We start from the raw sequence: 26609 nt of genomic DNA on the forward strand, positions 1-26609 counted from the left end.
CTCTCACCCTTATCTCCCAGCAGAATGACCTGGGAGGCTGCAATGGGACCTCGTCCATGGCCGTGATCAAAGATTACTATGCACTGAAGGAGAATGAAATCTGTGTGAGCCAAGGTGAGGTGGTCCAGGTCCTCGCCGTCAACCAGCAGAACATGTGTCTGGTGTACCAGCCTGCCAGCGACCATTCCCCCGCCGCCGAGGGCTGGGTCCCAGGCAGCATCCTGGCGCCCCTCACCAAAGCCACAGCAGCAGAAAGTAGTGACGGGAGCATCAAGTAAGTGCCTCGTTGGCTTCCCCGGGAGAGGAGTATGAGGATTAAAAATATTCAGAAACAAACAAAAGAACACAAAAATGCAAACACCTGGTAGGGAATTACTGCTGCTTATTCTCAACAGTGCCACGGAACCAGTGTTTGAGTGCTGGCACCATATGCAGCATGGGGCATCCAGGCTGGAGTGGTCCAGTTTTTTTGTTGGTGGTGGCGATGATTTTTCTTTCCTTTTGGTTTATAATTTTCTGTTCATTTTCCCCCTTCCCCCCCCCATTCATTAAGAACCCTACTGAAACCCTAGGTGACAAAAGGTGTGCCTTCTGTTGCCACATTTGACCCACCACAGGACTCACTGGACTGGACTTCTATTTATATTGTATTAAGTAACTGATATATATATATATTTTTTGATTGACACCAAAAAATTACCTTGGCACAAATGCCAGACCTGTGAAGGTCAGAGGCCTGCTGCTTCTCCCAGGAGGGAGGGAACTTTTTGGTTGTCTGTGGCAATTCCTCTGTACAGATTGTAACTTTTTAAAAATTCCCCTCGACCCCGTCACTTGAATATATGTTCATAGTAATTTGTAAGATACTTCTTTTCCTTATTTTGGTTGCAAAGACCCTTCCGAACACATTCCTATATAAAGTATTTTGCACTATTTAAAGAAACCCATATGGATGAAGTCAGGTTGTGCAATATGATGGCGTCACAGTGCTCATCGTTGTACCTGTAATGTAACTAATCAGTTTAAATGTACTATTTTAAATATGTAAAATAAATTTTCACCATGAGCATGTTTTAATGAAGTTAAAGACTAGTTGACCCTTTTTCCCCCATTTCCCTATTCTTTGACTTTCAAATGTGCCAACGATTCTTCTTCTTTTCCTCTTCTTCTTTTTTTTTTTTTTCCTTTTCTATATTTTAGGATTTGGGTTGATGCATTGGCATTTTTTTCCTACATCAAAAATACTTTTGTTGCTAAAGTTCTGACCCTGGCCTTCCCTCCTAAACAGCTCCTGTTGATTTTCCCTAACCTCTGAGATGAGGGAAGGTACAGATTTGATGCTATCCAACTGGTTCCCTGCAACTGGGCGGCCCTGAGGTGCTGATGTCAATTAATGACCAGAGTAGAAGGCAGTGTTTGGCTGGCATTCCCTGCTGCTTTCCCCACTGCGTGGTGATCCATGGAAGACGTGGTGCAGGGGGCTCCCATGAGCTATCTGAGCAGTGGCACCAGCAGAACTGCACTGCTTTGGCCCTCTCTCTAGGTCAGGGGATAGCAGCTACTGACATCCCCCTGGCCTCAGTAGGTAACTACAGGCCCAACCAAAAATCCACAGTGGCCCCTAAGGCACAATAGCCCCCATGCATTTTGTCCTAAGTACACTTGTTTTGGGTACCTTTTAGGAAGCCTTGGGATAAAGGTCCTCAAAGCACTGAAGTTTTTATTAATCAGGGGACTTGCAGAGCTAACTCTTAATGATTTATCCTCTAAATATCCAGGCACTAAACACTTCTTCCTCCCTACCTTTGGTTCTGTTGGCCACTTATCCGTACCTTCCATGGGAGGGAAGGTAAAAGGATGTCAGACCGAGCAAAAGAGAGCAGATTGAAATACAAATGGGTCATTTTGATTTCTTGTCAGCTGCTCTTGCACAAGTGTTGGAGGTGTGTGTGGCGGGGGAGCAGTGGACTGAAAGAGGTTGTCAGTATTTACCAGTGGAGGACACTCAGCACACCCTCCCCCAAGGCCTGCCATAACCACAGGGGTCAGAGTTGGTTGTGATGCCTACAGGATAAACGTCACTGAAACCCTGTGTCCACATCAGTGCCCGGGCTTGCAACCAAGAGATGGAAGCTCCCCAAACCATGATGACGAGTTCTTCTGGGAAGAAGAATATGAAACCAAGCCTGTCCTGCCATTTATACTACTCTGAGTCTTCCTTCTGAACATGAAATGTTATTGCTCATATTTCTAGCTTTTCACCAAGCATACTAAATAATGCAGAGAGTTTAATAAATGTAGAAACACACCCCCACATGGACACACACATACACAATGTGCTGCCTGCCCTGGAAGTCCTTTCAGCAGGGATCTCCCTGACTCGAGTTGTTCTCAGAAGGAGCCAGGGACGTGGGTTTTCGAGTAAAGTTATCAAAGTCTGAAGTTAACAGGCTGATGCCATGTAAGATTAGCTTCTATGGCTGGTTCTCACTTATACAACGGTTGGAGCAAGGTGCTGGTATGCAGGGGACAGTAGAGAGCCTGACTAGTTAGGAGATACAAGGGAGGTCTGGGTTTTTGAAGGAGCCCACTTTCCCACAAGATTCAAGAATATTACTGTGATTGCTTTTTCCTGCTCAGAAGGTTGAACCTATGTGTTAGGGATAAATATTTTTGGAACACCTGCCTCAAAGTACCCTTAAAATCCTGATGTATGTGGAGAGTTTCGGAGGGATGCTCTGTGTTTTGCAGCAGCTTCCTTTTCCTAAATCTCCTCTGCCTCTCTCCCATAATGGACGCTCATCTCATGGAGCCCTGTCTGCATAGGCCCACCTTTGACAAGGAGATACTGAGGGGAAGCCATGTCTCACTTATTCCAGACAACAATTAGAACTTCATTCAGGCTCTGTGACCTCACCTGAAACTGATGATGCCTGCTCAGGGTCACTGATGCTGTTTGTGACTTGGCTTTTGGTATCTCTGTCTTTGAGATCTGATATTTGTGGAATGTAAGGGCTCTGCTCTGAGCTTGTCTTCATAGGTCTGTGAAGAAGTTGCTCCCAGGACCCTTTGTGGGAAGAAAGAAGTTAGGATGAAAGGCCTGTTGAAAAGCCATTGCTGCTGTCACCTCCCTGAGAGCACACATTAGGTCTTGTCCTAACAGGGAAGCTCTAGGACCTCTACAGGCTGACAAAGCCATATATTCACAAACACTGAGTGATATGGAGAATATAGACCGAGAAACTCTTTGCCCTAAAATATCCAGGTAAATGAGTGGTGCTCAACTGTTTATTAAGCAAATGTCTGCCACAGAAAATCCTGTCTGATCAACATTGTTTGGGAGTGTAGAACTCTCAACGTCATCCTTTTGGGTCTTTCTGTCTGGTTCTGGGAAAGTGTCAGTAGCATATGCATTCTAGAATATACTTCCCTTGTCTTTCCTATTCTCCTCGCCCCCTTTCCTCACCCATCCACCGTGCCCTTCTCAAGAGGAATTCCTCAGTCCTGTGAGGCATCACGGGTATGGTATACAAACTCCCTTATTACAGTTTAGTAACCTAGCATTCATATTTTCTTTAAATGCCGCAGTCAACCTTGCACATCTACCAGGGGAGGTCAGAGTTCATCCTTGCTCACTTCCAGCTGGAGGCAAGGTCAGCCGCCAGCCACCCTTGGAGCTGGTGTGCAGGTTTGGGGCCTCTGAAGCCCGGGCTTGATGGAGCACCTCACCTGCTGACTCACCCAAGGGTGGTGAGCCTGCCCTCCACATCACTGTCCCTGACCTGCCATTTTGATTGGTGCATTTTTTGGTACAACAGGAAGTCATGTTCATGGCATACTCTACGCATGAGAAAGCGGGCGGAAGTGGAGAACACGGGTAAAAATGAAGCCACAGGGCCTCGTAAACCCAAGGATATTCTGGGCAACAAAGTCTCTGTTAAAGTGAGTAAGGTATTCCGGAGCTGTGTCCCCACCTGTCATTCACTCCCACCCTGCAGCATTCTCACAAGCCAATTTGGGTGGATGGGTTATTTTTTTTTTTCCCAGTATGGGTACCAGAGGGGAAGTAGTTTAGCAGGATTTTGCATGCAAGATCAATTTATTTTTTATCTTTTATTTCTCCTGGCAACTTCAATTCAAGTAAGTACCTTTTTTTTTCTTTTATACATTTCTCTTTATACTGTGCAGATGTTTTACAGCAAAATTATCGCAGCATTCTCTTAAAAATGCGAGATGCTTGATTCATATTAAATTTCTCAAAGCTGCCATTTGGTACCCTAGGTTTGAGAATACACACAGGTTAAAGCAATTAGGGATGCCTTCCAAACCCCCAACCCTGTGAGGCTGAGGTTTGGAATTTAAGGGCCACTGTGTCCTTAGTAAAGTTTCATTTCTTTTCCCCAGAGTTCAGACAACATCAACTTCAGGCCATTTTACTTGCATGGACACAATAAGGGGGCACATTGGTGAAGCCAAAATTATTTCTTTAAATAATCCATCTACTACTTTGAACTCATGAATTCTAAGCTTGGCAGACTCTTATTTACCCCCATCTTGAAACAATGTCATCCGCTTTCTTTAAATTGGAACCTCTGGAAAGGTCTGCCAATGGACAATGGAAACTAGACACTGATTATTATAGCACTAATTGTGCTATAATGTGTGATCGTCTACCTGGAACTTTGTTTCCCTTCCTTAGCAAAGTAAGAACAACTAAAACCCAGTCTAACAGCTTTCTTGGGGAAAAGAAATTGTATGCTCTCCTTCACTCTCATCTGGGAAGTCCAGCCTCACAGAAGACAACAGTTTAAATTCGACTCATGCTTCATTTTGCTTCCATTGCTGTTTCCCATGAGATAGGCAGTTGTACACAACCCCTGCCTCCTCTCCCTGAAAAGAGCATGCTGCTGCCCCTGGTGATTCTCACCCCCACTTTAAAAACACCTGGTTTTTTCTCTGCCCAAGATCCCATCGCCCATGCTTCTCTGAAGTTCTCCTCTCTCTCTAGCAAAAGCTACTTGTGTTCTAACTGTGTTCTCTTTCTTCCCCCTTCCTCATGCTGCCAATCAAGGAGACGAACAGTTCCGAGGAATCAGAGTGTGATGATCTTGACCCTAATACTAGCATGGAGGTAGAAGCAGCTATTGTTGTCCTATTTCCTACAATGATTGCCTTTTTTGATGTGTTCTCTAACAGTGACCTTGCTAAAATGACCAGCCATTCAAAGATAAATTTTGATGTTGGGGCATCTCTGGGTATCCCATCCGAGCTATAAAAGAAACAAACGAAAACATAATTCAGTTCAGTGTTGGTAGAAAACTCTACCTAGATTTTTTTAAAAAACAAAAACTTCTTCTCTTGAATGCTTGCTAAATATTTTCTCCTTTGGCAGGTTCGACTTTATGTAGAAAATATCCAATTTCATTATTTGAAACTTAGGACACGTTTTTTCATGGAAAACAGCACTATAAAGAGTGGATGAGTCCCAGCTAAATGACAAGGACTCATTTCGTGTTTAGTTTCTCCCTCTTTTGTTTTCCCCTCCTCCGCTGCTTCTTTTTCTTTAGCCCTTTATCCTCTTCATCTTGCTCTTCTACTGGGTTTTATTCCCTGCTCAGTGTTCCACAAAAATAATGGATGAAGTATGGCACCTGGTTGCTATGTAGAGCTGATTGATAGCAAATAAGGTGTAATTGTAGCAACTCCAGAGCACACTTCAGCCCAGTGCTGGGCCCGTGAGCAGTGGCTGTGCCCACCATGTGAAGGAAAAGAAGCCCTGGGGAGGGCCTGTCTCCTGGAGCCACGGCAGAGGCCTCTCCAGAGATGGTGAGATGGAAACACTGCCCAGGGGACGTTTCTCGCACTCCAGGCTTACAGGGATGTGGGAGTGGAACCAACACCTGTATCAACAAGAACATCCATTCCACTTCCAACTCCCAGTCTGTTGGGTTATAGAAACGTGGCTCTTACGTGGCTTGCCACTGAGTGACAACCATGATAAATTTACAAACCGTAGACAATGAGGGCAAACATGGAGCTGACTTCCCTTGCCATTTTATCATTCAGAGAATGTTTTTCTCCAGATCTGTGCCTCCATCTCCAGTAATGGGTACAAGTTTAGAGATTTCTTCTAAGTACAAAATAGACAACATTAAAAAAAATTTATATAGTCTCAAACTTTTCACTTAATTAGATAGACTTTTATTCTTATTCTAATTTGGCCTAATCCCAAAGAAGTCCAGCACCATGTTGTTTCAGCCACCACAAAACCCAAGAGAGCATGAGGCCTAAGAGCCGGTAAGTCAGCTGCAGAAGGAGCCAACTGAGTTGAATCAGGCCCGAGGCAATCAGCTGACAGTGGGAGTTCTGCCAGGATAGAGTAGTCCCCTGTGGATGTGGGTATTACCACAGAGCTAAATCTGGTAGGTGTGGCTCAATACATACCCCACTGTGGGAGAAAGTGGAGGTGGCATTTGTAGCCTAAATGTATCTTAGAGAACAAGGAAGCCAAGGGAAATTTCAGGCTCTGTTTTCCTTGCATTTCACAGGATAGGCACCAGCTCTCCTGGAGTTCACACCTGTCAGCTTGTAGATACTGGGTGGCACCTGTATCCCCAGACCTAAGTGTTGCCAGCATGTATTATAATGTCGGCTGCAAGTGGAGGAAGGCCAGACAGAGGCAGGGGAGAAGCCAGGTATCTGTGTTCTAGGAAACAATTTAGGATCTTGTCCAGTTCTCGTGGACTAGGGGAGAAGAGTGGTGTTCCCACTCTGTAGGAAGAAATGGGCACAGAGGGATGTGGGGCCAGGGGAGCAGCACACATTGAAAATTAACTGGGGTCATCGAATGCCCCATTCTGCACTTAGATAAAAGCATGTGTGTGCATATACACATCTTGACTCTGCTTTGCTAATTGAACACATTTTAAAGGTTCTTATTCATCTAAGGCTTTTAGTCCTTTGCATGGGCTGAGTGAGATGGGTCCTCAGGAGGTGCTATGGAGTGCATGAGCAAAGACATTAAAATATTCATGCTGAACAGAGGAAAACCAAAAATTGTGTTGATGCATGTCTGAAAAGTTTTCAAATACAGTAGTTGAGACACAAAGTTTCCTTTAGGCACAAACTTTCAAGTAACTGGAACCTCAAGGAGGCATGTTGTTGGAAGCTGCAATATCCCCAGTATGTGTGGATGTAGCCCTTATATATTCCATATACATCCTTTTAAATTTCAGTGATTCCCTTTTTTTTTTTTTTTTTGACGTGGAGTCTCTGTCACACAGGCTGGAGTGCAGTGGTATGACCTCGGTTCACTGCAACCTCCGCTTCCCTGGCTCAAGGGATCCTCCCGCCACAGCTTCCTGAGTAGCTGGGACCACAGGTGCACACCACCACTTCTGGCTAATTTTTGTATTTTTGGTAGAGACAGGGCTTCACCACATTGCCCAGGCTTGTATTGAACTCCTGACCTCAAGTGATCTGCCTGCCTTGGCCTCCCAAAGTGCTGGGATTACAGGCGTGAGCCAATGCACCTGGCCTAAACTTCAGTCATTCTCTGAATGTGTTGCCAGCTTCAAATTAACTTTGAGTACATGAGCAAGTCCAGAGGGAAAGCAGGCATCTTGGCACTACTAGTTTGGTATTTTCAGACACAAATAAATAAGATATAGAAAGTTAACCTGTTCAGCGTGAGTTGAGAATTTTCTCAAGGCATGTGTAAGTAGAACCTTATTGCAATGTACACTGCAGAAGAAGAAAATGACTAGGAGTGCATACTGAAGAGAGAGGCTATACCTTAAAGATCCAAATTGAAATACAGGTGAGCAGGCCACCTCTTGAAGGCCTCTCACTATTCAAGTGGTCATTTAGGGCATCATTCCCAGACCCAACCTGGCCCCCAACCTCACCCTTGTCTTCTGAACTTGATGCTGCAATGAGTGTTGTCCCTCTGGGAGTGTGTCTGTTACTCTTAGTGAGCTGAACCCTGTGCTGAGGGTGCCTCTGTTCCTGGAACCCCAGCTGACATAATGGGACCATGCACCCTGTGTGTTCACTCCGTGCTAGATCTCCAGATGTTAAATCCTGCCCTGACTGACTCCCTTTAACCTGAGGCCAGCCTGTTGATCCCAGCCCTAGCTGTGCATAGGCTCTCATCTCCTGCCTGCATGGGAATGATGTCACCAAAACATTCTTTACTTTTTCTCACAGAGTGGACCGAACGGTTCCTTTAAGGGCAGTTTCCTGGGGTCTTTACTTAAACACTGGCTGCTTGCTACCTTCAGGCTGGCATTTGTCCCACCATGGTGTTTTGGGGAGATATACAGGCACATTCTTGAAAGCTAATTAAGAGGAAAATAAAGCACCTTGAATCCTAGGAGTCAGATGTACAAAGCTTTCCAAGAATACCCAATTAGGTAAAGGGAGGTAATTCTGCTCTAATGTTTACATCCTTTTCCTTCCCCTGCTTGTGAATGTCCCACTCCCAGCAGTACACACCACACCAACGCCACTGCAAGATTGGCTCCAGGTCTGTGCCATCCCCTCATGGCCCAGTCTCCTGCAGCCAAGTCTCCTGCTGATCTGTGACCATACCTCATGGAGAACTGTTGTAAAGATGATGAGTATCATCCACAGTTCAGCTTACTTCTTTACCTTGTACTGATTAAACTTTGGGGTGGGGGTGAAAGGGGGGCATCATACATGAAAGAGATGTTTCTACATGGAAGAAGAGTCAAACCAAGCTGAAAACCAAACACAAGGGTGCCTTAGGAACAGGTTAATAGTAATTCATTTTTTCCAGTAAGGTTAGACTGCTGAGTGCCTTTTGCAGGGCTGAGAACCACATGCCCAGCCACCACCTTTTTCAGTCTTGTCTCTACCCCGGTGTCTGCACTGACACCCCAGGCTCACGTGTTCAGGGCCAGCATCTGGCCTATACTAGATTTTTCTTAGGACCCAGGCGAGGCAGGTTTCCACCTCTGAAAAGTTGTCTGAGAACTGTGTCAATGCTCACTTGTTTTTGCACCTGCCTCCTAGCCGCAGCATTGCCACCTGCCTACATCACAGGATGGGGTTGAAAGTCCTGAACTAGCCTCCCTGACTTGGGCCTTCAAGGATAAGGATTCTCAGACCAGTTTTTACACCAAGCTCAAGTAATTACATGTATTTTAACTAAAACAAAACAAAACCCAATACCTCTTGTAGCAGAGAAAGTCAGTTCCTCAGAGTGAGAGTTTGTCATCATTCCAAAAAGACCCTGCCTCTGCCACAGCCATTCAACGTGCCACTGGCCTCATCCACAACACAGACTAGTGCAGATGTTATCCTCAGTCAAATACCAGCCACCAGATATTTAGCTTAGGGAGTTAAAAACAGTGTTGGGATCTTCTAGGAGAGGGCTCTGAAAGATGAGAGAAAGCACTTGGGAAGGTGAAGCTGATTTTGGAGGAAATTTCCCATTGGAGAAAGAATCACACTTTCAGAATAAACAGAACTTGGGAAACATTTAGTTAACCTCTTCATTTATTTTTATTTTTTGTAGTAAAATATACATAACAAAAATTTACCATTTTTACCATTTTTGAGTGTGCGATTCAATGGCATTAAGTCCCTTCACAGTGTTATACCACCATCACCACTATCCATTTCCAGAACGTTTGCATCATCGCAAACAGAAATTCTTTGGTGGACCCACTAAACAACTCTCTATTCCTCTCCATCCCTGCAGCCCCTTCACCTTTAACAGAGCCACAGGAACTTGTCCTTTTCTGTTTGAAAACTGGAAGGTGCTCTAGTTTCTGAGGCAGCTTCTGTTTTTTCTGGTTGCTATTCCCCCACCTACACCATCCTGTGGCCACTTGGTGCCCCATCTCCAGGTCGATTTTAATCTAAAACACAGATCCTGGCAGACGAGAAGACCTAACTCCTAGAGCCAATTTTTGTGTATAATTGTGTTATTCCATTTTCCACCTCAATAAAAAGGAATATCATTTCTGCCCATCTTGGCTTTCCAAGGCTGAAGTGTAATTTAAACAAAAACCACAAAGGCAGTATCACATGGAAAACTGGAACAGGAGTCAAAAACCTGGATTCTAGTTTGGATACCGCCAGCTATGTGACCGCGGGCCAGTTAGCCTTTCTGAGCCCCAAGTTCCTCTGGAAAGTTGCACAGCTCCAAGTGTACAGGTGTTTATACAGTGATGTGTAACCCTTTGAGCACCATGCAAATCTAAGGTGTGCTAACAAAGGACTTTGCTCTCCAGCACTTCTGACTTTGAAAACATTGAGATCCCGACAGAAGAGGACGTGGAAGATTCTCTGCCTTGGCCAGAAATTCACTTTTCAGGGGGTGTGGCGGGAATGGCCCGGGCAGATTTCCTCCTGAGACTCAACTGGAGTGTCCACTCCTGGCTCTGGGAAGTTTGAGCGGCCAGAGCTGGTACATTTTTCCTTCCTCAAACCTGCAGTTCCCTGGCCCACCTTTCATGTCCTCAGATCTGAAGAGCCAGCCTACTCCCAGCACCCCCCTCTCCCCCAGCACCACATCAGCTACTCTGGCCTCCTTATCCTAGAGCTTCAAAATAACCCAGCCAGACAGATTGAAGGAAACTTTTACACCCCCAGCCAGGTGGCCAACCTCCTGGCATCCCCAGTGTGTGTCCACTGACGCCTGGTTCTGCATTTTATAAAAAGAATTTTTTCATGAAAAGAACCCTTTGGATGAAAAGAAAGTGAAGCATCGCATTCCTGTCGTTTTATTTTTGCAAAATATTTTCTTTGTAATATATCTGAAGGGTGTGGCTTGAAGACTTCCTGCCTGGCTTTGTTCTGACTCTCCATGCAGACTGATTTATATTCCGCCACCAAGAGAAGGGAGCTGAGCTTAGTGGCTGCTTCCCTCTCCTGGGAGAATTATAAGAAGATCGTCCACAGCAGATTCACATCTATTATGCTTTTGGTTCCTTGCAATTGCCCTGTGAAGTAAGCAGGGTAGAGTTTCTCACCCTCCTGGGGGAAACATGTTCAGGGAGGTCAAGGTCATACAGCTAATAAAAAGAGCAAGTCTTGATGGCAGTGCTTTAAGAGAACAAACTTAGCATGTGCTATAGAGGAAGTCTACTCGTATGGCTCAAGTACTTTCTTAACAAGGGTCAGGCTCAGGCCCTCTTTTGCTGCACATCTGTTTTAGGAGGAGAATTTCTTCAACAACTTTTCAAATCTCTTGACTATTGGGATAATTACTTGGCCTCGCCCACGCCCTTTCTCAATGACTCAAGAGCCCAGCCAGAGCAACCAAGAAAGGAAGTCCAATTACATGAGTTGGAAATGTCTGAGCTGGTTTCTCAGGCCAACACAGTCACTCAGCATGCCCTGTCATGCATGTTCCATCGCACCCTCACCCTAGACTTGGGGCCTAACCCATTTGATTTATGTTGTACACTAATGAGATTACAAGGTACCATTGACCCAGAAGTTGCTCTAAGAGCCTGTTACTGAAGAAGCAAAGACCATCGCCCCCCAACCCCACCCCCATGCTGTCAAAGTTCACTCAATGTGAATTCCTAGTCAGTTCAATTTCACACAATTTGATTAACACAAGGCATTGCAGTGATTATTATGGAAGACTAACGAACAATGTAAGATTGGTTCTCACGCTTAAGGCTTAAGAAGCATAAGAAGGAGGCAGGTATAATTAAATGCCCATGTTACAGAGCAAACTATAAAACCTGCTCTAACAGTCATGGTGAGGGACTGATTAATCCTGCCTGGAGCCATTTATTCATTCTGTGGATACTTATGCACCCACTCAGGCACTGGGCTCACAATAATAGTAGCTACTACTTAGCAGTCTTTTCCTGTGTAACTGGCTCTGTGCTGAGCTCCCAACACATCCTTTTTATTTTTGAGAGCACACTAAATGTTCTCTAACCAAAATATTGAGGGGTAAAGGGGAGACATTTGGACTAGAAATATCCATAAAACAATCAATGTACTTGACACATGGACACATATAGGTACTATTTGCGTTATTCCCACTTTATAGATGAGAAAACTGGAGCACAGTGAGGTTACGTGACTTTCCCAGGACTGTGTATTCTTAGGTAGCTTGTCTCCCAGGGAGCCTATGAGTGTGGTCATTGATTCACTGGGCGGCAGTGTGTGGGTTGGATGAACTAATAGGATGTGGGCAGTCTTAGAGAAGACAGAGGGTGAGGAGAGAGCATGAACAAAAGCCCTGAGGTGGGGGGTGCCTAGCACATGCTGAGCAGGTATATGTCTGGGTACGTGGGGTTAGTTATGTAGGAAGAGCTGTAGGAGATAAAGCCTGGCAGATGGGTTGAGACCAGACAGACAACAAAGGCGTGGAAGGACCTGCTAGGAAGCCAGGACTTGATCCATGGACTGCAAGAAGCAGCAGTAGGTTTTGAGCAGTCCATATGATTTGTCCTGTGCTTTAGGAAGGTAACCAGCACCTATGCAAACACTGGTGGGATTTTTTTTTTTTTTTTTGAGACAGGGTCTTGCTCTGTCACCCGGGCTGGAGTGCAGTGGCATGATCTCGGCTCAGTGCAGCCTCAACCTCCCAGGCTCAAGTGACCCTCCCACCCTCAGCCTCCTGAGTATCTGGGACTACAGGCACGTGCCACCATGGCCAGCTAATTTTTAAATTTTTTTAGAAGTGGGTTCTTCCTATGTTGTTTAGGCTGGTCTCGAACTCCTGGCCTCCAGTGATCCTCCTGCCTCAGCCTCCCAAAGTGCTGGGGTTATAGGCATGAGCCATGGCACTGGGTCCTTAGAACAAATGTTAATCTGTTACATAGCTCCAAAGACTCTGGGAAGTTTAGGGGATTGGGGCATAATCAGGGCCAAATCATTGAGGGATAAGACTCCAAAACACTCATACATAAAGACATTATCCAAAGTCAAGGTCATGGCTATAGGTTGGAAATGTGATTTATAAAGAAGAAGCTGTAACTCCACTGCTGCATCCTCCTCGGCCCCCCACCTCCAGTCCCTTCCTAACTGACTCCTAGGCTGCCAAGAGCAGCTGGAGACCGGTGCATACACAGCGATGCACCCCCATTTTGGTCCTTTGCAATCAACTATCTTGTGAGACGGGTGATAGATGCTTTCATTATTCTGTTAAAAGCCGTATTTTCATCCTTTTTATTTTTGAGAGCACACTAAATGTTCTCTAACCAAAATATTGAGGGGTAGAGGGGAGATATTCGGACTAGAAATATCCATAAAACAATCAATGTACTTGACACATGGACACATATAGAGACCTGTACCCCCAAATTAATGATTATACATTTTTTGGAAAAACATGAAACTTTTTTACAAAAATTGATGATGTGTGCTACTTACAAAGCAAACCTCAACAAAAACCAAGGAATCAATATCATACAGACCAAGTTCTCCAAACACGATCCAATTAAGTTAAAAATTAGCATCAAAAAGATCCTTTTAAAAAATCTCACATGTTTGGAAATGTAAAAACATACTCATTATAACTGGGTAAAAGAAAAAATCATAGTTGAAGAAAAACACTTAGAACTAAGTGGTAATGAAAATACTTGAAGAGTAAGGAACTAGTTGAAAGAGACAAGTCTATCACTGCTTGGGATTATGTTGCATTTACATTTTTTTAAATTGCAGCTTGTCTTATGTTCATTTAGAAATGGGCAGAGGAGGCTGTGTGTGGTGGCTCACACCTGTAATCCCAGCACATTGGGAGAGTACAGGTGGGAGGATTGCTTGAGGCCCGGAGTTCGAGAACAGCTGGGCAACATGGCGAGACCCCATTTCTATAAAGAATAGAAAAAGCTAGTTGGATGTGGCTGTGTGCACCTGTAGTCCCAGCTCCTTGAGGAGTCTGAGGCAGGAGGATCACTTGAACCTAGGAACTTGCAGCTGCAGTGAGTGGTGATCATGCCACTGCACTCTGGCATGGGCAACAGCATGAGACCCTGTCAAAAAAAAAAAAAAAAGAGCAGCGGTAGGAATATTTTCTAAAACTTTAGAAATTCGAGTCCAGTTTGGCCAGATCGAAAACACGAAGGGTTAAACCTTCAAACCATACTATTATGCCTAAATTCTTAAAAATTGTTTTTCTTATATCTTTATTTTATTGCTAGATCTCATCATCTAAAATTCCTTTCCTGCCTACTCTGAATACAGGTTCACATGAAACAAGTGTAAAAGGAATAGAAAAAGGAAACAATATAGAAATATGTTCTGGGCAGCTGTCAGTTGGGTTTAGGGTATTTGGTTTATGTTTATTTGACCGTTTTTATTCCTTCAGTGTTCTCAATACGTAGTTTTGAGCTATGTTTTGTGAATGTGATGAAGAATTTGGAAAAAATGGGGGTGGAGGTCTTTTTCTTCTGGAGTCGGTTAACAACTCATTTTCTAGACAGAATTTCATCCTCACTCTTAAGTCTTAGAGTCAGTCAGACATTGGCTGACAAGGAAAATAGACGCAAGATTTCCTCAAAGCTCAGCTTATGCTACTCCGTGCTGGTTGATATTACCTGTGACTCTTTCCTCTTACCTGACTGCCCTGCCATTTTGAAGAAAAACCAATAAAATTATTGGATTTCTCTCCAGAAGGAAACTAAGTTGCTGATGGATCACATTGTGGTGGTTCTTGTTCTCGCCTGGGAGGAACGCTGCCACCTGCTGCCTTCTGCTGGTCAAATAAAACCAGCTTTAGGAACCCATAGTTCTTTCCCACGGTGTCTACACCAGCCCTGTCCTCCCGGACTTGGCCCAGCATTCTCTTGTGCTGTCTCACAGAGAGAGAACATGTGCATTTTATGTGAACAATGTCATCTTTCCTCCACGACTACTATTTCGTCTATGTTTTCTTTTTTGTTGTTTTTTTGAAACAGGGTCTCACTCTGTTGCCCAGGCAACAGTTGCCCAGTACAGTGGCACTTTCTTGGCTTGCCACAGCCTCAACTTCCTGGGCTCAGGCAATCCTCCCACCTCAGCTTCCCGAGTAGCTGTGCACCACCACAGCTAGCTCATTTGTTTTTTATTTTTTAGTAAAGATGAGGTCTCATTATGTTGCCCAGGCTGGTCTTGAACTAAGCTCAAGTGATCCTCCTGCCTCAGCCTCCCAAAGTGCCGGGATTACAGGCATGAGCAACCATACCCAGCCCACGACCACTATTTTGGATTCCAGCTCTCTCCTCCTTCCCATCTATCATTTTACATTGACTCCAACCTTTACATTTACTTCCAACCTAAGGAAGGAAAACATTATATTTCAAGAAAAATGTGCAACTTATGTAAAGCCCTCAGGATCCTGCACACACCAGGAATGACCACTAGACAAGGTGGTCAGGAAGCCTAATTTCTAGTCTACTAATTGGGTGACCTTGGTTAATTTCATTCAACAAATATTTGATTTTTGTGCTATGTGCAAGACTCATAGCAAAAAAAATATGACTGATGATTCATAGCAAAAAAAAGTTATGACTGATGGTGCATAAAACGTGAGAAAGGGTTACTACCTTCAAAAGGTTCACAAGTCTGGTAGGGCAAATACAGTTCAGTAAGACGTTATGGTACTTAGCAGCTCGTGGTCAGAGACATAGAGGTACCTACAGCCCCTAGAAGAGTGCAGAGGAGAAAGATCACTATTGGCTACATCTCAGACATTGACTGACTGATTAGATTCCTGAGCAAGTTCATGGCAGGACATTTTCTCAGCTCTCCTCCCCAAAATTAGGATCCCACCACTTTAGCTTTTCATTGATTTGACAAATATCAACAGAGCACATATGTGCCAGGTATCATGCTAAGCTTGGAGGCAATAATAGCAGAACAATATGGCCCATTAGAATTCAAAGAAAGAGAAAATAAAAAATTTAAGAATATAAATAAAAAGTAATAATAAATAAAACAATATGGTCCTTGTCCTCATGGGCCCTGCAGTCCCTAGGGAGCCATAGACAAATACATGGGTAATTAGTCTACTGTGTGAGAAGGGTATCCTCCTCCAGTTTGTACTCTGATTTGCTTCAAAGAAGAAAGAGAAAAAATGAGGGAGGAATCTTCTATGGCCATAGTCCAGAGTCAAAGTTAGAAAAAAAACATTAGTGTGGACCTTGCCCAGGCTCTTGGTCCTTCCCAGAGGATTTTAAATTAAAGGACTGAGTAGAGACAGGATAGAGATAGAGGTGGAGAGCAAAGATAAGCAGGTAGGCCTTTGATGTCAGTGACAAAGTTTCACAATGCTTTTCCTAAGACTCTCCCACTTTGCTGAATGCTATGATGGAACGAGCACTGGAATAAAATTCAAGAGCTCTCAGAGCCAGTCCTCTGTCACTGTGATCTTAACACTTCACTTCCCTATCTCACCTAGGAAATGGGGATAAATAACATTTGCTCTGCACTTCCTCCAGGGTTTTGGAGGAGCACATGAAGGAGTTTGTGAGTAGCTTATGTGAACCACATAATGCTACCCAAATCAGTGATGCTATTACCATTATCAGCCACACCTTGTGTCAAGGTGGGCTCTCCACACCTGGGCCAGCCAAAAGGCAGAAGAATGAAGACCAAAGGCTTTCATGAGTCCCTTCCAGATGGAGAAACTGTAATTAAGACTTATTGGCAATCTTTCTTTCCAATGTCTCTGCTAAGGACTACACTCAAATTAGGAATATTTGCTTTTGTTCGGGCATGTTGGCTTACACCTGTAATCCCAGCACTTTGGGAGGCCGAGGCGGGCAGATCACTTGAGGTTCTCATAAGCTACTCACAAACTCCTTCATGTGCTGCTCCAAAACCCTGGAGGAAGTGCAGAGCAAATGTTATTTATCCCCATTTCCTAGGTGAGATAGGGAAGCGAAGTGTTAAGATCACAGTGACAGAGGACTGGCTCCGAGAGCTGTTGAATTTTACTCCAGTGCTCGTTCCATCATAGCATTCAGCAAAGTGGGAGAGTCTTAGGAAAAGCATTGTGAAACTTTGTCACTGACATCAAAGGCCTACCTGCTTATCTTTGCTCTCCACCTCTCTCTCTATCCTGTCTCTACTCAGTCCTTTAATTTAAAATCCTCCAGCAAGGACCAAGAGCCTGGGCAAGGTCCACACTAATGTTTTTTTTCTAACTTTGACTCTGGACTATGGTCATAGAAGATTCCTCCCTCATTTTTTCTCTTTCTTCTAAAAATACAAAAAATTGGCCAGGTGAGGTGGCATGTGCCTGTAATCCCAGCTACTTGGGAGTCTGAGGCATGAGAATGACTTGAACCCAGGAGGTGGAGGTTGCAGTGAGCTGAGATCACACCACTGCACTCCAATCTGGGTGACAGAGCGAGACTCTGTCTCAAAAAAAGAAAAAGGATTTTTTTTTTTTTTTTCTGAGGCAAGGTCTCCCTCTGTCGCCAAGACTGGAGTGCAGTGGTACAATCATGGCTCACTGCAGCCTCAACCTCCTGGTTTCAAGTGATCATCCCACCTCAGTCTCTGAAGTAGCTAGGACTATGCCCAACTAATTTTAAAAATTTTTGTAGTGACACCTCATGTTGCTCAGGCTGGTCTCAAACTCCTAGTCTCAAGCAATCCTCCCACCTTGACCTCTCAAAGTGCTGGGATTACAGGCATGAGCCACTGCACCTGGCCAATATTTGCATTTTATTTTATTTATTTTATTTTATTTTGAGACAGGGTCTCACTCTGTCACCCAGGCTGGAGTGCAATGGCATGATCTTGGCTCACTGCAACCTCTGCCTGCCAGGTTCAAGCGATTCTTGTGCCTCCGCCTCCCTAGTAGCTGGGATTACAGGCACCTGCCACACCTATGTGTGGCAGGAACAACGCCTGGCTAATTTTTGTATTTTTAGTCGAAACGGGGTTTCGCCATGTTGGCCAGGCTGGTCTTGAACTCTTGACCTCAAGTTATCCACCCACCTCAGCCTCCCAAAGTGCTAGGATTCCAGTTGTGAGCCACCACGCCCAGCCAATATTTGCTTTTTAAAAGTGTGTCTGTTTAGTAATAAACATACTTAGCACAGTTAGGGTTATGTGATGAAAAAGAGGAACAAGGCAAGAAGTTCTTCAAGCAGCACTTTGGGGCATTTTCTTATAAAAGTGTAGGTTGTTTTTTTTTTTTAATGTAGGTTTTATAAGTACCACAGCGTAGGTTTATGAAGCCCTACTAAAATTGTATAGCATATAAGCCTGCTATTTGTCTCTTCCATTTTGTCAGCTTTCTTCTCTGTGGGAGCCCTGGCATGGACTCCATGCCCTGCTTCCTTGTGGATTCCCATCATGATGGGAAGCACAGGCCACTGAACAAAGTTAGTGGTATTATCAAATCATTTCCACCCTAGAGTCCTTCTGATGGCGTGGGGGCAGCATAGGGGACAGTGTAATGTTCTATGTTTGTTGAAAGCTGGTCATTAACATCTGTCAGGCGCTGCATCAAATGCAGATGTTGTTGAATTCTGTCTTTCCCACTAGACTGTTGGCCCACTGAGGGTAGAGGGCACGCCTGCCTTACTCCCTGCCCGGTCAGTACCACCTCACCAAGGGTCAGCTCAGTACCTCTTCATCAAATAAATTGAGTCCTTACATCCAACAACCCTTCCAGGTGGGCATTTTTGTCCCCGGTGTATAGCTAAAACTGAGGCAGGAGTTGCTTAAGAATGTTGTCCAAGGCGAGGGAGAGTGTCTGGCCCTGAGTCTGGATACTACATGCTCTGTCTGCTCCCCAAGCTCACACTCTTCCACGCGGTGTGCTGCTAAGAACGTCCTCTCTCAGAAGCTATGGATTACGTTGTATTAAAATCATTTTCTAAAAAGTTTGCATCCATCTGTGTTTCCCAACAGGCTCTAGTCAAGTATTATTAGTCGTATACCCAGAACTAAGTATTTTGGGTATATGACTAATAACATTGGTCCTCTTGGTCCTATTCTGAGATTCTATTTACGAACCAGTCCTGAGTTCTTGGAAGGTCTGAAATGAAGTCAAAGGTCAAATATGTATTCACCAACATTTATTAAGTACCCTTTATGAGACAGACCCTCGCCTAGGCCCTGAGGTACAAAGGTGAATGATAAATACTTCCTGTCTTTAAAGAGCTTATAGTCTAATAGGTTTCACTGTGCCGTTTTTTTCCTTCAAAAATAATTATTAAGAAAGTGAGGACGGGCGCCATGGCTCATGACTGTAATCTCAGCACTTTGGGAGGCTGAGGCAGGCGGATCACCTGAGGTCAGGAGTTCAAGACCAGCCTGACCAACGTGGCGAAACCCCGTCTCTACTAAAAATACAGAATTAGCCGGGCATGGTGGCGCATGCCTGTAATCCCAGCTACTCGGGAGGCTGAGGCAGGAGAGTCCCTTGAACCTGGGAGGTGGAAGTTGCAGTGAGCTGAGATCACACCATTGTACTCCAGCCTGAGATCACACCATTGTACTCCAACCATTGTACTCCAACAAGAGTGAAACTCCATCTCAAAAAATAAATAAATAAAATAAAGAAAGCGAAACATGCTGACTGCAGAATATTTGGAAGCCCACATAAGAAAAGAAAGGAAACAATAGTCACCCCAAATTAAGATGCTTTATAAATCCCAAGGGTAGAGCCTGTGTCTTAGTATTTCTCTACCCACAAAACTGTACTTAGAGCAGAAGACAAGTTCATTAATGTTTTTTGAATGCGGAGAAAGCCACCCTTAAACCTACCACCCTGAGATAACCACTGTTAACATTTAGAAAATATTCTTAGCCTTCTTTTCTTTGACTGTCAAATGACTGACTGGGTGGCCATTGTCCCTGCCTTATCCAAACCAGGGAGAGAAATGTTTGGCCTCTTTAGCGCCCCCTACAGGTGATGCAGTGCTGCTCGTGGTTGATTTAATTGTCTGAGTGGAGCAACCCTTTACATACATACTTCCCCATGCCATGCCTCGAAACCTTTTCACACAAAGGACTCTTTTAGGTGTGGGAAATGCAGTAGGTTCTACCAGATGTTCTCATCCACTCCCCCATCCCACCCCAGAAAAGCCTCCGGGGCAGGAAGTTGGTTTATCCAAGATCAGTTCCCTGGGATAGAGGGGGACTTTCATCAGGTTCATCAAACAAGGCTGCATGTTGATTCACTTTAGAGAGTTAAAAAAAAAAATCCCAATGCCCAGGCCCCACCTCACACCAATTAAAACAGAATCTTTGGGCATGAGGCCCAGGCATTAGCCTCTCATGTTTTTAAGGCTGCCCAGGTCAGGCGTTGAGAACCACTGATATAAAAATAGGCTAAGCAGAGGTGTAAGTGGTCTTTTGAGACTAGCAGAGGGCATTGCAATGGCCAGAGTTGGGGCACTCAGCCCAGAACTTGGCATCACAAGGGTTTTCTGCAGCCCACTTTGCACAAAACCTGAGTGGTATAAGCGGGCACTTGATTTGCAAAGGGGGACGCAAAGAAGGAAATAATGTCTTTCTTCCAAAGGGTTTATATGGATTCCTCTATAAGGGAAGAACACACAGAAGCCATGCATGTTCACAAAGATATGCATACATACAGGGAAATAAGTGCAAAGGCCCCAGTTGGGCTGTTTTGTAAGGCATGTGAGTTTTCTGGCTTCATGATAAAGCAAAGAAGAATTTTGCCAAATAAACTATTAAAGATAAGCCACTTTAATAACAGTCTGCTTAGCAGAAGGAAGATTATTAAAATGAGATCATCTTTATTTAAATAGGTATTGAGTACCTGTTATTTGCCGAGCATTGTGCTAAGTACTTGACGTACATGATTTTATTTAATCTTTGTGATAACATTTTACACTAGGTATTATTTATCCCCATATTATAGTGGAGCATCAGTTATTATATAATTAACATACAATCACATTAAACAAAACAGATGACCTCAGCCTGTCTTCGAAGTCTGTGCTTTTTTTAAACAATGCCATGCTGTACAATCTGGACATGCATGATTAGTGGTAATACAAAAGATCGGGGGAAAAGTGACCATCTTCTCAAGAAGATGTAGCTTTCCAGAATGGCTAGTTGGCTAAAATGTTTTCCCTACTGTGAAATCTCCAAGGTGTCCTGAGGCAGGCAGCATGGTATATACCAAGAGCCCTAGCAGTTCCTCCCTTGAACAAGCCTTGTGACCAGAGTTAGTTGGCTTAGTCACTTAGTATTCATTTTCTCACCTATGAAGTGGAAAGGGTTAGAATGGTTGGGTCACTGGCTTCAAGTTGCCCCATGCAGGCCTGGGCTATAGGAGATCATGCTTGAGAAAGAAGAGACAGACAGGACTTCTCTTATTCCCTTTCATCCAGAGAAGATCTGTGTTTAGCTGCTTGAAGAGTTGTTTCCCCTGCCTGGGGATGAGCGAAGGGTAAAGGGAGGACATTTGGAAGGAATCCACTGTATTAGTGAATTTCAATGACTCTTCCAGTTTGATAGGTCTCAGGTCCTCTATTTTTGAGTTTATGATGCTAGGAAGAATCAGTGCCACCACATTGCTTGAGTGCATAATGACCAAGAGAATGGGTTTTCTGCCTATGATGGGAAGAAAAGCAACTGAGAAGAGGGAGGACAGAAAGACCTCTGCTAGCAGAGCTCCAAGTTACAATAAACCCGCCTGGGGCCGCACACTGCCAGGCAGGAATGTGAACAACTGGATCAGACAGAGTAAACCAAGTGCCAATTGTTGCTAAAGAGAGGTTTTACTAATGTGACAGTAATACAGTCACAACATAGTGGGAAGTTGGGCTCCAGGCCTCGTCTCCCTAAATTGTACTTTCTTTTTACTCAATACGGTGAAGTCCCTTGTTCTCTTTTAGTAGTTTAGGATTCAAGCAATTTTCTGTCTCTTTTTGTTTTTCAGATCTTAAATCCAAATTTCATCCAAGAAGGTGAGTTAAAAAGCATTAGAATTGGAAACATGGGGATTGGTTAAATAAATTATAGTTAATCCAGCACTAAAGCACTGGCTGTATGCAGTGGTGATATAGTTCTCTATCAATGGACAAGGAAAGAGGTTTATGATAAACTATTAGATGAAAAAGACTAAAGCTTGCAATATGTATAATGGGATCCAATTTTTATAAGAAGTCTGTTTATATAAAGCCCGAAAGGATATATACCAGAATGCTTACAGTAATTATCTCTGGATTATGACATTATGGAGCTTTTCTTTCTTTCTGTTTATATTTCCTATTTTTTCTATAATAGGTATTACTTTTAAACACTTTTTAAAGAGACCCAGATGACTCACCAGTGAAGGTTATTTGAGTCATTACATGACATGGGTGGGAAATGAGAGTGGTGTGTTAAAAAAAAATGGCTGTTTTATTCTAAATTTGCTCTGAATGATGTGAATGTATGTTGATTTGATCATAGTGGCCCCAGAATTCCTTGTGCCCTTGGTGGATGTGACCTGCTTGCTTGGGGACACAGTGATACTGCAGTGCAAAGTCTGTGGGCGGCCGAAGCCCACCATCACTTGGAAGGGTCCAGACCAGAACATCCTTGACACTGATAACAGCTCAGCCACATACACCGTCTCCTCTTGGTAAGCTGATTGCCCTAACATCAGCACCAGCAGCCCCTCTTAGCACAGCACTGAGAGGCTGAATCTGGGGTGCAACTTCTGCTCTGGTGACTGGGCTCTGCAAGAGAATAGCTGCCCTGGAGCCTGTTCTTGGGCAAACGCTTGGCCTTGATTAGAGAGAGACTGAGGACACTCAAGTGTTAGTCACAGCCTCTGCCACTCACGCTGCAGCCTGATGGACACCTGCACCAGCACCAGCACACATTTCCCATGGTGCTCAGCACCACATAGACATACCTGGGACCAACAGAATGGTTTGTAAAGACTGTGCTCCAGACCCACATTAAACAAATAGGGAAAAACATAACCTTTATATCTCAGGTCAAGCATGCATCATACTTATGAAGAGTTTTTACAGTCATTGCCTTACATTCACCCTGGTGGATGATCTTTCCCTACAGATCCCCAAGTAAATCTCTAAGTCAGAAGATTTAGACTTCTGATTTAAGTGGTGAAGGCTCCAGACCTGTAGTAAAAACGTAATCCTCACATCTGGACATCCTGACATTTTTTGTGCCCTTCAGGATGCTGTGAAACAGTGAGATGTTTAATTCCTTACCTAAGAACAGTGTTATTAGAAAAAGAAACGACTCATTCCAAAATGTGCAATAGAAAATCAAGCCGCAAGCATGCTTCTACACACAGAGTCCATTTAACAAAACTTAGCTGACTGCCTCCCATTCTGTCAGCATTTATTGTTACTAATTATGAATTGGACTGTGTACGGTTGCTTACAGTGGACAAGCGGTAGCAAGCCCTAGATGCTTGAGAAACATTAGTGGAAGAAGCACCTAGAATCAAGAAACTTTCATTCATTGACTTAATTTGTGTGTATGTGAAAAAGAAGAAGACCATCATTCCTTGGTATTCCCAGCAGAGACTACCTGGCCAGGTCATAAAATATCAGTGGGTCCAAGAAGCCTAGTGTGAGAGGCAGTGGTTGGTGAGGATCACGAAAAGTGCCAGGGGATATCATAACCCTAGGGAAGGGGCAGAGCTGACTGTGACTTCTGTATTTCAGAGCATTTCTCCCCTGGGGATATTCCTGGAGCTTATATTGGGATGAATGGGGAAGTTATCATTCAGGTGATGGAATTTACCCTTTCTTAGAAATTCACTTAATTCTTTTGAGGATCCCACATCTAGAATTTGAAATACTTAAAATATTTTATCCTTGAGTCTTTCCTTTTTTTTTTCCCCCATCATTCATTATTAATCTGTGAAACTGAAAATATTCTAGGATAAAGTTGGTAGTGGTAATAATACTAATAATACTATGAGCCAGAACTTGCATACGACTTTATATATTTCAAACAATGCTCTAATTCTTATGTCATTTTATTCCTTATTTTATCCCTCATGTACAACAAACTTGAGAGATGGGCATGGCCAGAAAATTTTTTTCCATATAAGGAACTGGGGATGTAGAGAGACAGGGTGGTAGGTAGCTCACAGACCAGGGACTGACCTTGGGTCTGAGGACTCTCAGCTCAGCACACCATGTGCCAACCCTATGGGATTTTACCCAGCAGTCAAGTGTCTCATTACTGGAGTCTGAAGAGCATCCTTTTGGTGTCCCTAGTGATTCTGGAGAAATCACCCTGAAGATCTGTAATCTGATGCCCCAAGACAGCGGGATTTATACCTGCATAGCAACAAATGACCACGGGACCACATCAACGTCTGCAACAGTCAAAGTGCAAGGTACAGCCTCTTTGTTAGTCAAACCTTTCGAAATAATTTTTTTTTTAGACAGGTTCTTGCCCTACTGCCCAGGCATGGTCTCTGTTCATGGCAGCCTTGACCTCCCAGACTCAAGCATCCAACCACCTCAGCCTCCCGATTAGCTGAGACTACAGGCACGCACCACCATGTCTGGCTAATTTTTTTTTGGCATTTTTTATAGAGATGGGATTTTGCTGTGTTTTCTACAATACTTTTTAAAATATTTATTTTTTAAATTTCAGTAAAACACACAATAAAATTTACCATCTCAACCATTTTTTAAAAATTCAAATAGAGACAGGGTCTTGCTATGTTGCCCAGGCTGGTCTCAAACTCTAAGGCTAACACGATCCTCCCACCCTGGCCTCCCAAAGTGGTGTGAGCCACTGTGCTCATCCCATCTTAACCATCTTAAATGCACAGTTTTAAGTGTACAGTTCAGTGGCATTAAGTACATCCACATTTTTGGGTTACCATCACCACCTCTCCACAGAACTTTTTCATCTTTCAATCTTTCTGAAACTGCATCTGTACCTGTTAAACAATGGCTCCCCATTCCCTCCTCCTCAATGCCTCTTGGCCACCACTGCTCTACTTTCTGTCTCTATCAATTTGTGTTAGTCAAACTTTATTTTTTCTTGAGACAGGGTCTTGCTCTGTCGCCCAGGCTGGAGTGCAGTAGCATGACACCACTCACTGCAGCCTCAGCCTCCCAGGCTCAAGCTATCCTCCCACCTCAGCCTCCCAGGTAGCTAGGACTATAGGCATGTGCCACCATGCCCAGCTTTGTTTTAAACTTTTGTAAAGATGGAGTCTCGAACTCCTGGGCTCAAGTGATCCTCCTGCCTTGGCATCCCAAAGTGCTAGGATTATAGGTGTCAGCCAGCACACCTGGCCCTAGGTTACAAGCGAACATTATAAGGGCTCCCTGCAACCTGGGGGAGAAAATGTCCATTGTAAAAATTCAAAAATAAAGTTCTGGCAAATGAGACGAGAACGAATCTTTGCTAAGAGCTGTCTGTGACCTACCATAAACCTACCATCAACATGTTAGTTCCCTGGCCAAGCTTTATCTTCAGGGTGCAGTATTTAGCCCAAGGAAGAACTTCAGACAGCATGCTGTGTCTCCCACATCTGCCTTGGGCCTGGAGAAAGGTATGCCACTTGGTGGAGAAGGTCACAGGAAAAAATTGTGAGATGGGTTAGGTAATGTTTCCTACATGACCTTATACCTTGGTGTAAAATGCTAAGTTCTGCAGAAATAGCACCTGATCCTGATTTCTGTCTCCATAGGTGTTCCAGCAGCCCCTAACCGCCCCATTGCCCAGGAGAGAAGCTGCACCTCCGTGATTCTCCGCTGGCTGCCCCCATCCAGCACAGGAAACTGCACTATTTCTGGTTACACTGTGGAGTACAGAGAAGAAGGTGCACTATCTTCTGCTCTTTTTTTATTCTCTCCTTTTAAAACATTTATTTTTAAAATTGCAGTAAAACACACACAATAAAATGTACCATCTTAACCATTTTTTAAAAAATTTGAATAGAGACGGGCTATTGCTATGTTGCCCAGGCTGGTCTCAAACGCCAGGGCTAACGTGATCCTCCCACCTTGGCCTCCCAAAGTGCTGGGATTACAGGCATGAGCCACTTTTCTTTTCCTTTATTTTTATTTTTATTTTTATTTTTTTTTTGAGATAGGGTTTGGCTCCATCAACCCAGGCTGGAGTGCAGTGGTGCAATGTTGGCTCCCTGCAGTCTCCACCTCCTGGGCTCAAGCCAACCTCCCACCTCAGCCTCCTGAGTAGCTGGGACTAAAGCACACACCACCATACCCGTCTAATTTTTGTATTTTTAGTAGAGACAGGGTCTCACTATGCTGCCCAGGCTGCTGGCTGCTGTGAAACTCCTGAGCGCAAACAGTCCACTCGCCTCAGCCTCCAGAAGTGCTGGGATTACAGGCGTAAGCCACCGTGCCCGGCCTCCTGCTCTTGTTTTTCTGTCTTGTCTAGGAGGTCCTTCAGAATTGTAAACATATTAGCCTCCTCATCTTTCAGAAGTTGTTCCTTGTTGTGTCTTCCAACTCAGCACAGAGGCCTCAGTGCCAGATTACAGCTGCCTGCTGATCCCAGATGTTGAGCAGCTGTTTTGGCTAAGATGATCCAAACCTCCCTGACATATTTATGACCCAGGGCAGGTTTCAAGATGCCTTCATGCATATATCCCTACTTAACATGCTCGATCACCCAGACAGGGATGGTCAAGCCCATTTGACAGAGGGGGAGGCTAAGGCCTAAAGAAAGTT

The 26609-nt window shown here is 44.1% G+C and overlaps 1 protein-coding gene across 16 annotated transcripts in view; it reads left to right on the forward strand.

Moving 5' to 3' along the window:
• KALRN (kalirin RhoGEF kinase) overlaps positions 1-26609 on the forward strand; it is a 694786-nt gene that overhangs the window by 639109 nt on the left and 29068 nt on the right. For 10 of the 16 annotated variants that reach the window (XM_030802195.1, XM_030802198.1, XM_030802200.1 and 7 more), the window contains 7 exons: positions 24-274; positions 3819-3942; positions 5072-5131; positions 21857-21884; positions 22372-22543; positions 24165-24286; positions 25601-25732. In XM_030802195.1, the coding sequence (XP_030658055.1) occupies positions 24-274; positions 3819-3942; positions 5072-5131; positions 21857-21884; positions 22372-22543; positions 24165-24286; positions 25601-25732 (889 nt within the window). Of the gene's footprint in view, positions 1-23; positions 1082-3818; positions 3943-5071; positions 5132-21856; positions 21885-22371; positions 22544-24164; positions 24287-25600; positions 25733-26609 lie in introns of those variants that run through there. The other 6 variants (XM_030802204.1, XM_030802206.1, XM_030802205.1 and 3 more) reach the window with 1 other exon arrangement.

This window comes from Nomascus leucogenys, chromosome 21 (assembly GCF_006542625.1).
Source record: "Nomascus leucogenys isolate Asia chromosome 21, Asia_NLE_v1, whole genome shotgun sequence".
Taxonomy (NCBI): Eukaryota; Metazoa; Chordata; class Mammalia; order Primates; family Hylobatidae; genus Nomascus; species Nomascus leucogenys.